General features: G+C 40.8%; 1 protein-coding gene across 1 annotated transcript in view; it reads right to left on the bottom strand.

The window, feature by feature from the left end:
• TEP1 (telomerase associated protein 1) overlaps window positions 1–11,137 on the bottom strand; it is a 53,014-nt gene extending 41,877 nt beyond the window's left edge. Inside the window, exons 1-6 of the mRNA XM_056809965.1 lie at window positions 10,658–11,137; window positions 8,613–8,909; window positions 5,894–6,175; window positions 4,546–4,728; window positions 4,164–4,298; window positions 598–759 (exon numbers count right to left, since the gene is read on the bottom strand). Coding sequence (XP_056665943.1) covers window positions 598–759; window positions 4,164–4,298; window positions 4,546–4,728; window positions 5,894–6,175; window positions 8,613–8,885 — 1,035 coding nt within the window. The 5' untranslated portion in view covers window positions 8,886–8,909; window positions 10,658–11,137. The remainder of the gene's footprint in view (window positions 1–597; window positions 760–4,163; window positions 4,299–4,545; window positions 4,729–5,893; window positions 6,176–8,612; window positions 8,910–10,657) is intronic.
• Window positions 11,138–13,519: the final 2,382 nt, after the last annotated feature.

Genomic DNA, 13,519 nt, shown 5'->3' with positions numbered 1-13,519 from the left:
AAGGCCTGAGTTTCAGCTTTACCTCAAACCATGCGACTTTGAGCAAACAGTTTCATCTCTATGGGCCACAAGCTCTTCATCTGTGGAAAGATTATCTCTTCAGGTTCTGAAATTCTACAATTTTAGGGAAATGTAAAAGCTTTCTAGGGCAGCTCTATCCAAGGAAGTCTCACAAAATAGGAGAAGCGTCTAGGTGGCACAGTGGCTAAAGCCCCAGGTCTGTAGTCAGGAAGATATAAGTTCAAATCTGGTCTTGTCTCAGATACTTTAATACCTGTGTGACCAAGGGCAAGTCACTTAACCTCTCTCTGTCTCAGTTTTCTCAACTGTAAAATGGAAATAAATATTAATAGTTTTCTCCTTCAGATTAGTTGTGAGGATCAAATGACCTAATATTTTTAAAGAGCTTAGTGATTCATTGTTTCCTTCCTATTTACCTATGTGTGAGGGGTTATCCTGAAGAATAGTTTTAGGAGCAAAAAGATTCTCTCTAGATATAGTTAATAGCCAAGACAAGGAGAAGAGAGCTCAATGGGAGTGAGGACAAAAGATGAGAGTAAAGGCAAAAGAAGGATAAGGATCCCATCTTGGGCATACCTGAAAGTACTGAGCCACTTGCATCCAGTCAGAAGGGAGCTGAACAATGGCACAGAAATATCTCCGCAAGTACGGACGACAAGCAGGCAGATAAGCAGCTACGGCTAGGACCATGATAGCCATATCTCGAATGTTGAGCTGCTGTCGTGCATACAGGGATGCCTAGGACACAGGGTAGGAAAGGTCAGACTGGGATTTTTATTTCTTTTCTTATTTATAAGAGAATCATAGTTCCGAATTCTTTAAACACTTTGATCTCTTTGCAAAACAGCTCCTTGTAACTCTGATCAACACAAAGATCAATGATAATTCCAAAGGACTAATGATGAAACATGCTATCTCCAGAAAGAGAAGTGATGACTGGATTTTGAGTGTAGACTGAAGCTTCTTTTTTTGTGGGGTTGGTGGGTCTTGGCTAATGAAGGAATTTGTTTTGCATGACTATATAAATATGTGTAATGTGCTTTGTTTTTCTTGCCTTCTTACTGGGTGGGGAAAGGGGAGAAGGAAGAGAAAGAGTTTGGAACTGAAAAGAAAATCAAATTGAAAAAGGAAAACTCTAAATTAAAAAAAAAAACTAAAATAGCTTCTATGGTTGTCTATAGCTTAAAATCCCAACTTCATATTCTGAAATTCAAGGTACTTTGTAATCTGGACCCCAACTGTCTTTCTTGCTTTATCTATTCTTCCCTTCTACAGGTCCTACCTAGAGCCCCAACTATGGTAGAGCAATCAAGGCTTTGCCTTAGGCTGCTGAAATTTAGAAAGCATCAACAGCATTTATACTCCAGAAAACAATTGTTGGATCAGCATGATATTTTCCCTAATTGAAAGTAATTTGGAATTCTGTAAAATGACTAAAACATCCATACCCTCTGACCCAGATTCCATCATTAGGTTTATACTCAAAGGAAGCCCTTGATAAAAAGAAAGTCTTTGTATACACCAAAATTTATAGTAGCACTTTTTGTTTGTTTTGCAAACACAACAGATACTTATCAATTCAGGAATGGCTATAAATTGAGATACAATGTAATGAATATTACTGTGCTTTAAGAAATAGTATAACAAAAACAGAGAAATATGGAAAGACCTAAATGAATTGATGCAGAGTAAAGTAAGCAGAATCAAGAAAACAATATATACAATGACCATAATAACAATGTAAAGGGAAAGAAATCACCTCCCAAAAAAACAAACCATCAAAAGCAAATGCTGAAAAATTATAAAGAACAATCGTGGCACAAAGGTGATAGAAGACATTCCTATCCCATCTTTTGGCAGAGGTGCAAAATCCATAAATGTACATTGTAAATTTTCTCAGACTTTTTTGATGTACTGGTCAGTTACACTGATTTTTTTCATCTTTTTATCTTAAAAATACTATTTGTTATATAATATGGCTTTCTGGGAGGAGAAGGATACAGGGAGAAACTAAGGTGGTATAACCCCCTCAAAAAGATCAATACAAACTAATTAAGAAATTGAGTTTTGTACTTTGTTAACAACAATAGGTAAACTAACATTATCTCTCTAAGGTATTGGGCCAGAATCCTAGGGTATCCATCTCCTCTTCATGAAGCACTGTCCCAGGGTTTCTTTCCCCATAGAACCTCATGTCCTAAGGTCTGGGTCCATCCCTATGGTCATCCTCTACAACTGGATTTATGTTAAACAGTCAATTTGAAGGTCTCTATTAGTCTCCTCACTCCAGACATATTTTGTAGTACTTGTACCTGACATTGAAATCCCTAGTTATAACCATTATAACCAATTATAACCTAGTTATAACCAATCCCAAACTATAATCATTATTCATCTATTTACTAGTCCCCCAAACCCAGGTTATCCTTGTCAACTAGAAAAAACGCAGAACTATTAAATAGTCAAAATCACTCTTTAATCAAGGGAAAAAGGGTTAGTGCTACTAAGTGCAACAACAGAGCTGCTCCCCGAGACTGCACAGAGTCTGGACGCCCTGGTCACTGACCCCTGGGAGTGCCAGCGACTCAGGATGGACTCCGAGGAACAAAAGAACTTGGGGAACTTATATACCCTTTGGGAAATCCAGGGGCAGGGAAAGATGATTGACATCACTATGGCTACAAGGAAATGGGAGAGTTCAAACTACAATGACAGGATACAATCAAGCTTGGGAAAGGAATCATAGCTAAAGGCTGGGTGTAAGAGAAGGGGCTGCTTACAATGGTTACTAAAGGATGGTTTCTGCTCTGGTGGGGATCTTCTTGGGAAAGGTTCTAATACAATAGGGGAGACTATCTAAAACAAAGAGGGTCCTTAGCATATGCTTATCTCACCCAACCAGGATTGTCATTTCCCTGAGGGTCTCCCACTCAGTCTGAAACTTCTAACTTGGGATTCCCTTCAGGGTAGATTCCCATGGGAAAAGGGAACAAGTACAAACTATGGGATCTCCTATCTACAAGCTAGTCCTGAAACTTGGAGTTCATCAGATCCCACCAGGTAACAAGTTTGGGATTCCTAAATTCCATGTTGACATTCTCTTCTACCTTTGCTCTCTGTTCATACCTTTTACCTGGTGCTTCACCCTCTCCATCTCCTCTAGTCATCCAATTCATATTCTTTTTTTAAAAATTATTTTATTTTATTTTTTAAAACCCTTACCTTCTGTCTTGGAATCAATACTGTATATTGATATAAGGGCTAGGCAATGGGGGTTAAGTGACTTGCCCAGGGTCACACAGCTGGGAAGTGTCTGAGGCCAAATTTGAACCTAGGACCTCCTGTCTCTAGGCCTGGCTCTCAATCGATGCACTGAATTCTTTCTTTTTTTAAAAATCCTTACTTTTGTTTTGGTTTTAAAAGATTATTCTGTTAAAAAAATGAATATGGAAATAGGTTTTGAGTGATGATATATGTATAACCCAGTGGAATTGCTTGTCAACTCCAGGAGTGGGGAGGGAAGAGAGAAGGGAGACAAGAATCATTTAACCATAGAAAAAAATTAAAAAATAAAATCCTTACCTTCTATCTTAGAATTGCTACTAAGTATTGGTTCCAAGGCAGAATAGCAGTAAGGTCTAGACAAATTGGGGCAGAGTCACACAGATAGGAAGGCCAAATTTGAACCCAGGGCTCCCATCTCTAGTCCTGGCTCTTTACCCATGGAGCCACAATAGGTGCTCCTACCTAATTTACTTTCAAGTCTCAGCCTTTATGATGCCTTCCCTGATCACTCCTAGAAGTATTCTTTTATTGCCAAACAGCTGCTTTAAGTATTTGCTGTCTAAACCATCTATATGACACTTAAAAACATTCTGACTTACAGTTATTTGTAGATCTATCTTAGTTCCCTAACTAGATAATAAACCCTATGAAGGCAGGAACTAGGAGATCCCCTTTGTATCACTTTAGCACCTCGAATAGTTTCTTAAACATAGACCTTCAACATTTGTTAAATGAATGAAAAAAAAAAAACAGACCCCTGAATCCTAGACTCCTAGCTTCATTCAGAGTTCCTCTACTCCTTAAATACTCTAGATACAGGTTCCTGCCCTAGCATACTCCAAATCACAGCCCTGTACCTTGAGGATGAATTCAGGCTCTAAGAGGGCAAGGTCTGTGCAGAGCTGAAGTAGGAAATTCCGGGTAGGGTCTTTAGCCTCCAGGAGGTTTGCTCTGGAGGACAGAGCACAGCACAGCTTGGTGATTAGCAGCATCTTTGAGGAAGGGAGAACAGAAGATAGGCGAAGGTTCATTTAGGCAAGACACTTGGAAAAACAAAGAGAACTTTACATTCAGACTTAGTGATACTCAGACCCAAGAATTTCCTCCTAATCCCTTATGTGCTCACATAGAGCTCCTCCAACCCAGTGGGAATAAGCAACTACAGAGAACATTCATGTACCCTGGTTGCAGGTCCAGCCAAAATCCTCCCCACTTTCCCCTAATCTTAAAGCCCTTCACCTTCTTGTCCTGCAAAACCTGGTCTGTGTTCTCAGGTTGGGCGTCAGAATCCCTGGAAACAAGTTCCAACATCAGTTCTTCTGACTCCTTTTCTTTTCTCAAGCTTAGGTTATAGAGGGGAATTGCTTCCTCTACTTGTTCTTCCTCCTCCTTCTCTTCCTCTCTGGAGAGGAAAAAGGGATCCTGGGGGAAGTAAGAGGCATAGTTTTACCCACAGGCAGCTCCTTGAACTGGCACCAAGCTGATGGGACACTTCACAATCACCTTCTAGCAAAGGTAATAATGGAAAGTATTCATAGAGAGGATTATTTTAATTTATAGAAAATAATTTATATTGAAGAGAAACCCTCTGGATACATGGAACATTTGGGTTCCGCAGAGAAGAAGATTAAGACTTTTTAAAATTTGGGGGCTATGAATCTCAGAGCAGTTTGTTTCCCCACATTAATTGAAGATAAGATCCTAATTCCCAAGATCCTCAGTGTATAAGGAGAATGCTTCTCCTATTGTTTCAGAAACTTTTTTAATCCTGAAATTAATATCATAAAACCACAGTAGTCAGAGAATGACATATTTAGAGGCCACTGAGTCCAACTTATTTTTATAGCTGGGAAAACTGAAGCACAGAGCATAAGACACTTAACCAATCATACATTTGTCAATGAAATCAGTCAAAAAACATTATGTGCCAGGCACTGGACTAAGTGACAACACTAATAGGTTTATGAGGGAGGATTTAAATCCAAAACTTCCTACCTCCAAGTCCAAATACCCATACACTACCTCTACACACAAACTTTCTCTCTGTTTTTCTTAAGGAGCCTAACCAAAGAGGGTTGTAGACTTTTGATTTAAGCATATTTTCTTTTTCTTTCTCTCAAACCCTTATTTTCTATCTTGTAATCAATACTATTAGTTCCAAAGCAGAAGAGCAGTAAGGGCTAGGCAATGGGGGTTAAATGATTTGCCCAGAGTCACATAGCTAAGAAGTGCTTAAGATCAAATTTGAACCCAGGACTTCCCCTCTTTAGGTCTGGCTCTCAATCCACTGAGCCACTGAGCTGCCTGCCCTTTAAGTATACGTGAAGATTGAACCTTCTAGTATCAAGTCTTAGATCTTTGCTGCTGGCAATGATCTCTCCTTGCTCTGTGAAATATCAGGAATATTTTAGGGCTCTAAGACTCCGTATATCATCACTGCAAAATCTCTATGTGGCTCTTCTTTGCTTTTCCTAAGGGATTTGACAGACAGGTACATAAAGCCTCAACTATGGCACAGTGAGGAAAAGAAATTTGGGGGTGAGGAATAGGGATTGTTAGGGTCAAGGCTAATGGCTGGGGCTGTTACCAGAGATGTAGTTGCTTCTAGAGTCCCCTTGGGGCGCGTAGCACAGTGATCCTGGGTTTCTCCAAGGCAGGGTGTCAAAAGGAAGTGTTGGTTCCTATGGGCTGCGAATCCTGTGAGGAGGTGGTTAGTGGCATCTATGGACTTCAGGGAAGCTTTGGTCATAGGTTGAAGAAGGTGGCTGGGTGGCTGGGCCAGGATTCGGTTCTCTAGAGAGAGAACAGCTGGCTTTCCAAACAGTTCCAAACCTTGTCTCTTTATGGTTTGGGATTGGCATGTAGATCCCTGGAAGAAGAGAAAGACTCAGGATACAGATTCTCCTGAATGTAGTAGGAGACAACCTTTCAGTTTTTCACTCAGCTGCCCAGTCAATTCAGGAGACAAGCATGCAGAATCAAATCAGGATATTTTTCCAGAATGGGATTAGCCTTTCAGAGGTAGTATTAGTTAGTGGGGATGGCAGACAGGAATGAAAGGAGTCTGGGATCAGAGAATCTGGGGACATTAAGAAGGAAAAAGATGGAGCTGGAAGAGAAAGGATCATGCACTGAAAGCAGTTTTCATGTTAAGACTTTAATTTAAATTAGGAAAACATTAAATCTACCAACAAAAGCCAGCAAGAAGAGACACAAAGAGAAATTCTATTTTAAATAATTACAGACAGTATAAAATACTTGGGAGTCTACCTGAAAAAACATACAGGTACTATATGAATACAATTACAAAACACTTCATACAAATAGAGATCAAAACAATTAGAGAATATTCATTGCTGACAGATAGACTGAACCAGTAAGATAAAAATGACAATACTACCTACATTTACTTATCTAGGGTCATACCAAACTACAAAAGAATTTTATAGCTAGAAAAAAATGACAAAATTTGTCTGAAAGAATAAAATGTCAAGAATATCAAGGATAGTAATAAAAAAAGAGACAGATCTGAAATTACACTACAAAGTGGTAATCATCAAAACAATCTGGTATTAGATAAGCAATCAATGAAACAAATGAAATATACTATATACAGAAGTAAAAGACCACAGTAATCCAATGCTTGATAAACCCCCAAATCCAAATAATTGAGGGCAAGAACTCATTATTTGAACAAAAATGTTGGGAAAACTGGAAATCAATCTGGCAGAAACTAGGCATAGACTAATATCTCACCAATTCAGGATACAGTTCCAAGCTCTTTTTCTGCCTTTTAGGTTATTCTTTGATCAACACTTTTTCTTCTTTTTTTTTTTGACCCTTACCTTTCAATACACAATACTGTGTTTTGGCTCCAAGGCAGAAGAATGGTAAGGCCTAGGCAATAGGGGTTAAGTGACTTACCCAGGGTCACACAGCTGGGAAGTGTCTGAGGTCACATTTGAACCTAGGACCTCCCATCTCTAGGTCTGACTCAATCCACTGAGCCATCCAGCTGCCCCTGACACTTTTTCTTTTTGCCAGTTCTAGAGAAGTGATTCTTTGCACTATACCCAAGAATCACTTAAATCAACAACTGGAGACAATTTTTGACTTTGTAGAAATACATGCCAAAATGTGGCAAACCCATTTCCCCAGAGAGATTGGAGCCTTAATCCAATGCCTTAAGACTGCTTCACTATGCTACCAGTTAAAAGAACCAATGGGTGTACTGATCTTTCACTAGTCACAAATGCTTTGTGATAGTCATGGATAAGTCTGTAGCCTCACCTGAATGCCAGCCCATCTTTTTTTTTTTTAAGCATAGTCAATTGTCTTTTTTTTTTTTAAGCATAGTCAATTGTCTTGCTCCATGCCTTTCCAAATGTGTCTCCTTTCTAATTGGGGGTTGCTGGCTTTACTGAGGTTGCTATTCTGATCTGCTTTGTCAATAATTCAACATATCACTCTTAATAAATTGCTTTTACTCTGTCTATACTCGAGTTTACCTTTATTAAATTTACTTGAGACACGGGAGCAAAGAGGAATGGCTACAGAGAACTGAGTCAAACCAGTCTTTAAGCAAGGATATTTTGTGAATGAAGAAAAGAAAGGCTATAGCCCAATGTGAATCTCAGTGCAGATTATTTCCCAAGTATTGCTTGGAGAAGATATTCCTATCTTCCCTATCCCCCATCCCTATTCCTCTGGATTCTGCTAACAGAATAGTATTTAGTTCTTCAGCTCTCTAGTCTAGGAATTGGTCTTTCATTGCTCTTTGGGAATTCAGGAATGAGCCTGGACTCCAGGGCACCTGGACATCCCCACTCAAGTTTGTCACCCACTGAGGCAATAAGCTTTTGCCACCAGCACAGGATGAATATCATGAGAACAGATCTGCTCTTGGAATTTGGAGCTTCATGAAAAATGCATTCCTGCCATTGGACATGCCCCTGGTAAATTTATATGTTGAAGATTTCTAATATGATTGCCACTCTCTCTCTTTTGGATAATATTCTCTTCAGACAGAGATTAGCCTATTCAGTAGTCCTTTGGGATGACTCAGAATAGATCTAGTCAGAATATGGATGAGGGAGGTTTTACAAAGGATAAAAGTTTGAAATGGGAGCAGTACTGAAGCTGTGAGGTAAAGATGAGGACCAGAGACCCAGACACACACACTGATACACACAGCCTCAGCTATCACTGCAGTATACACAGGGCAAACTGAGACATGCATGACACATGGAGGGAAGGAATATCTAACAGAGATCCTTAGGGTCAAGACTAAGGCATGTGACTGTTACCAGAGACTTAGTTGCTTTTAGAGTTCTCTTAGGCCATTTGGTAAAGTGGCCCAGAGTGAAGTCCTGGGCCTTCCGGGCTGCAGGCTCCAAGAGGAGGTGGTTACTGGTATCCATGCCCTTCAAGGAGGCCTCAATCAGGGGGGATGGCTGGAAGGGCTGAAGCAAGTGGCTAGCTGAAACAGTACTCTGCAGATCAGTTGACTGAGTCAGGATAGGGTTCTTCAAAGAGAGAACACCTGGCTGTCCAGATGGTTCCAAACCTTTACTCTTCATGGTTTCGATCTGTTCCGTAGGTCCCTGAGTAGAGAAAAACTCAGTGTATAATGTCCTTGAATTAGATGGATAGAGGGGAAGCATTCAACTTTTTACCCTATCTGTCCTGCCTTTTCAGGGCACAAAAAATAAAAATTAAAATAAAAATTAAAAAAATATATATATATATATAATTCAATGATAAATTTTCCAAAGTAGAATCCAAGGTTCTACTAGGTAAAACATTTTGGGGGAAGGTGTGGGAAGGGGTAAGCAAGGCTGGTATGAAAGGGGGGTCAGTGTAGAAAGAGGCAAGGGGCTCTAATAATGTTAATATTTTCATTAAAATTTAGAAAACTTTAATTAAATTACTATGATGTGTGACCCCCATGTTCATTCTGGGGATATGAAATCATTTTCCTCCAGCTGCATCTGGCTGATCTTGAGACCCTTTTCCTTTCTATACATTTAAAATGGTGCTGATGGTTGAAAAATGAGAGCCATTGAGACATGATGGGTATCTGTTCAAGTTTTAGAGCAAATACTGATTAGCTGTATGATCAAAAAAAATTTGAGAAGAGAAACCTTTCTTTCAGGGAAGACTTCATGGAGGAGGTGGTACCTAAAATGATACATTAGTTGCAATACACAAACTATATATATAGTAAAATCTTATACCAGGCTTAATAAAGGACCAAATTGACAGTCCAGGCCGCTAGTCTCCCAGGTCTAGGTTAATTGCTGCTCAAGGCTCTAGGCACAAGCACTTTTACCACTCCCTACCCTTCCAGGTTCAGATTCGCCCTCAGGCCTGGAGGCAATTCCAGAATCAGCCTAGGGAAAGGAGGGAGCTAGAACAGCCCTGCCCGACATTTCCAGTTTTCCATTGCTTAGAGACATTGATATTAAGTCCTCCAGGCCTAGACGGTCCAGAGACAAAGGTGGTACCGGTGGCTCACATCCTATGCTATTAGAGGATCACTTAAGTGGGCCGGGGATGGAATTCTGGGCCTGAAATCAGGAACATTCCAGTTCAAAGCCTGCTGCAGACACAAACTGTGATCTAGTGCAAGGGACTTGTTATGGGGTTCAGATGTGTACCCCGGGTTTCGGGATAATAGTTCGCCTGAGTTTCTCGGGTACAGTGCCCATGTCAGACTTAACCTCACAAGTCACTTAATCTGAGTCTTAATCGGTTTTCTCTACCGTAAAATAGGGATAAGAACCGCACCTACTCCCAAGAGTGATGAGGGTCAAATGAGAAAAAAAAATTGTAAAGTGCCTAGTACATAGTGGTCATAGAAATACGTGCGCGGCCACCCCTCTTCCCCGGCCAGAAATGCCTGCATTGGATTCATTACCTTAGAAATTATCCCTTCCTGAAATGCAAACACCCTCAAGTAGATAGCACATTAAACTACTTATACTTTTTAAACTATTCCAATACTTGTGTGGGCCCTTTTCCACAAACAAGTTCTGGGAGGTACTGAGACTGGAGAAGGCTGGGCTGTGCTAGGTAAGGGGGTTTTCTGAAATGAAGTGGGAGGACACATAAAAGTACAAACTTGGCCTAGGAGAGTAGGGAGGACTTCTGGTCTGTCTTCTTCCTGCTCCTGGAGGTTTCCCTTTCTAGAATGAGGGAGCCCATCCTTGCCGCAGCAGCAACTGCTCTTTTGCTCCCAGGCCATCCACCCCCGCACCGAATCACTCCTAGCGGGCTGGCTCCTCCTGGCACAGACCACCGTGGGGGCGCTTGGGTATTAAAGGGAGGAGGGATCAGGGGAGTTAGTTACCTGAGCTCAGGTCCTCCCCTCCAAGTCTGCGGAAGAAACAGAGCCAAAGAGAAAAGAATTCCGGCTAGGGAGAGGCAGGGGCGGGTGTGGTCACGACCCGGAAGAAGCCCAGCAATTCCCAGCCCTGCTGCCCAGCGTGGAAAGCAATAACCTGCACCTGCGGTGGGAAGGGCTGGTTAGATAACTGGGAGCTCGTGGTCTTGGCCGTGGCCGTGGAGTTGGGTGGGGTGGAGATTGCGGAAAAGTGAAAAGTAATCGGGCGGGAGTGGCAAAACAAACAAACAAACAAAAAAAAAAACTACAGCCAGACAGGAGGGGAAGGGGGTGGGGAAGAAGAGCGGACTTGCTTAGATTTCTAGGCAAGGAGGGCTGATGGAAAGGCCCCGCAGGCTTGCATTCCTATACTTCTTCCCGGCAATGGTAAATATGACGCATAACCCTTATGACTCTTGGGGACCAAAGCCCAACTCGAAACAGTTTGTGCGAGAGAGCCTTAAAGGGCCAGTTACCCTCAGGCTTATTCCTGGAAGCCCAAACATCAAAGTGATCTTGAGGGGCAATATTCTGCACCCCCCCCCCCCCCCCCCCGCTGTTATTTATTCTGTTTGTAGTTTGTCTTCTGTGTATTTGTTTGGATGTAGTCTCTCCCTTTAGATAGTAAGCTCCACTTTGGTCTCTTTTTGTATCTTATCTTCAGCCTTTTACCCTAGTGCCTGGCACAAGGCAGGCTCTTAATAAATGTTGATTGGATTGGTTAGCCTCGTCTGATAAAGTTAACTCTTGCTTCTGAAGGGCTTTAAGGTTCATAAAGCTCCTTCCTTATCATCGCCCCTGGAGGAAAGTCCTGTCAAGTAATATCCCCCTTTTATAGATAGGCTAATGAAACAGAAGTTAAGAGATATACTACCCAGAGTCCCACAGGAGTCCATGTAAGCTCTGAGTGTCTATTTATATCCCAGATTCCCATTCTCACTGATGATTTAGGGCCCTAGAACTTAGCTAGTTATATCTCCCCATCAGGATTTTTCTTTTTAATATATTTTATTTGATCATTTCCAAGCATTATTCGTTAAAGACATAGATCATTTTCTTTTCCTCCCTCCCACTCCCATAGCCGATGCGTGAGTCCACTGGGCATTAGATGTTTTCTTGATTTGAACCCATTGCTTTGTTGATAATATTTGCAGTAGAGTGTTCATTTAGAGTCTATCCTCTGTCATGTCCCCTCAACCTCTGTATTCAGGCAGTTGCTTTTTCTCGGTGTTTCCACTCCCATAGTTTATCCTTTGCTTATGAATAGTGTTTTTTTCTCCTGGATCCCTGCAAGTTGTTCAGGGACATTACACGCCCCTAATGGAGAAGTCCATTACATTCGATTATACCACAGTGTATTAGTCTCTGTGTACAATGTTCTCCTGGTTCTGCTCCTCTCGCTCTGCATCACTTCCTGGAGGTTGTTCCAGTCTCCATGGAACTTCTCCACTTTATTATTCCTTTTAGCACAATAGTACTCCATCACCAACATATACCACAGTTTGTTCAGCCATTCCCCAATTGATGGGCATCCCCTCGTTTTCCAGTTTTGGGCCACCACAAAGAGCGCAGCTATGAATATTTTTGTACAAGTCTTTGTGTCCATTATCTCTTTGGGGTACAGACCCAGCAGTGCTATGGCTGCATCAAAGGGTAGATATTCTTTTGTCACCCTTTGGGCATAGTTCCAAATTGCCCTCCAGAATGGTTGGATCAATTCACAACTCCACCAGCAATGAATTAATGTCCCTACTTTGCCACATCCCCTCCAGCATTCATTACTTTCCTTTGCTGTTATGTTAGCCAATCTGCTAGGTGTGAGGTGATACCTCAGAGTAGTTTTGATTTGCATCTCTCTGATTATAAGAGATGTAGAACACTTCTTCATGTGCTTGTTAATAGTTTTGATTTCTTTATCTGAGAACTGCCTATCCATTTCCCTTGCCCATTTATCAATTGGAGAATGGCTTGATTTTTTGTACAATTGATTTAGCTCATTATAAATATGAGTAATTAAACCTTTGTCAGAGGTTTCTATGAAGATTTTTTCCCAATTTGTTGTTTCCCTTCTGATTTTAGTTATATTGGTTTTGTTTGTACAAAAGCTTTTTAGTTTGATGTAGTCAAAATTATTTATTTTACATTTTGTGATTCTTTCTATATCTTGCTTGGTTTTAAAGCCTTTCCCCTCCCAAAGGTCTGACATGTATACTATTCTGTGTTTACCCAATTTACTTATGGTTTCCTTCTTTATGTTTAAGTCACTCACCCATTTTGAATTTATCTTGGTGTAGGGTGTGAGGTGTTGATCTATTCCTAGTCTCTCCCACACTGTCTTCCAATTTTCCCAGCAGTTTTTATCGAATAGTGGATTTTTGTCCCAAAAGCTGGGATCTTTGGGTTTATCGTATACTGTCTTGCTGAGGTCGCTTGCCCCCAGTCTATTCCACTGATCTTCCTTTCTGTTTCTTAGCCAGTACCAAATTGTTTTGATGACTGCTGCTTTGTAATATAGTTTTAGGTCAGGGACTGCAAGGCCCCCATCATATGTGTTTTTTTTCATTATTTCCCTGGATATCCTTGATCTTTTGTTTTTCCAAATGAACTTTGTTATGGTTTTTTCTAAATCAGTGAAGAAGTATTTTGGTAGTTCAATGGGTATGGCACTAAATAGATAAATAAGTTTGGGTAGGATGGTCATTTTTATTATATTGGCTCGTCCTATCCATGAGCAGTTAATGTTTTTCCATTTGTTCAAGTCTAGTTTTAGTTGTGTGGCGAGTGTTTTGTAGTTGTGTTCATATAGTTCCTGTGTTTGTCTTGGGAGAT

Source organism: Monodelphis domestica, chromosome 1 (genome assembly GCF_027887165.1).
Source record: "Monodelphis domestica isolate mMonDom1 chromosome 1, mMonDom1.pri, whole genome shotgun sequence".
Classification (NCBI taxonomy): domain Eukaryota; kingdom Metazoa; phylum Chordata; class Mammalia; order Didelphimorphia; family Didelphidae; genus Monodelphis; species Monodelphis domestica.
Note: the sequence above shows the minus strand (reverse complement) of the source record. Positions and strands in the feature narration are given on the sequence as shown.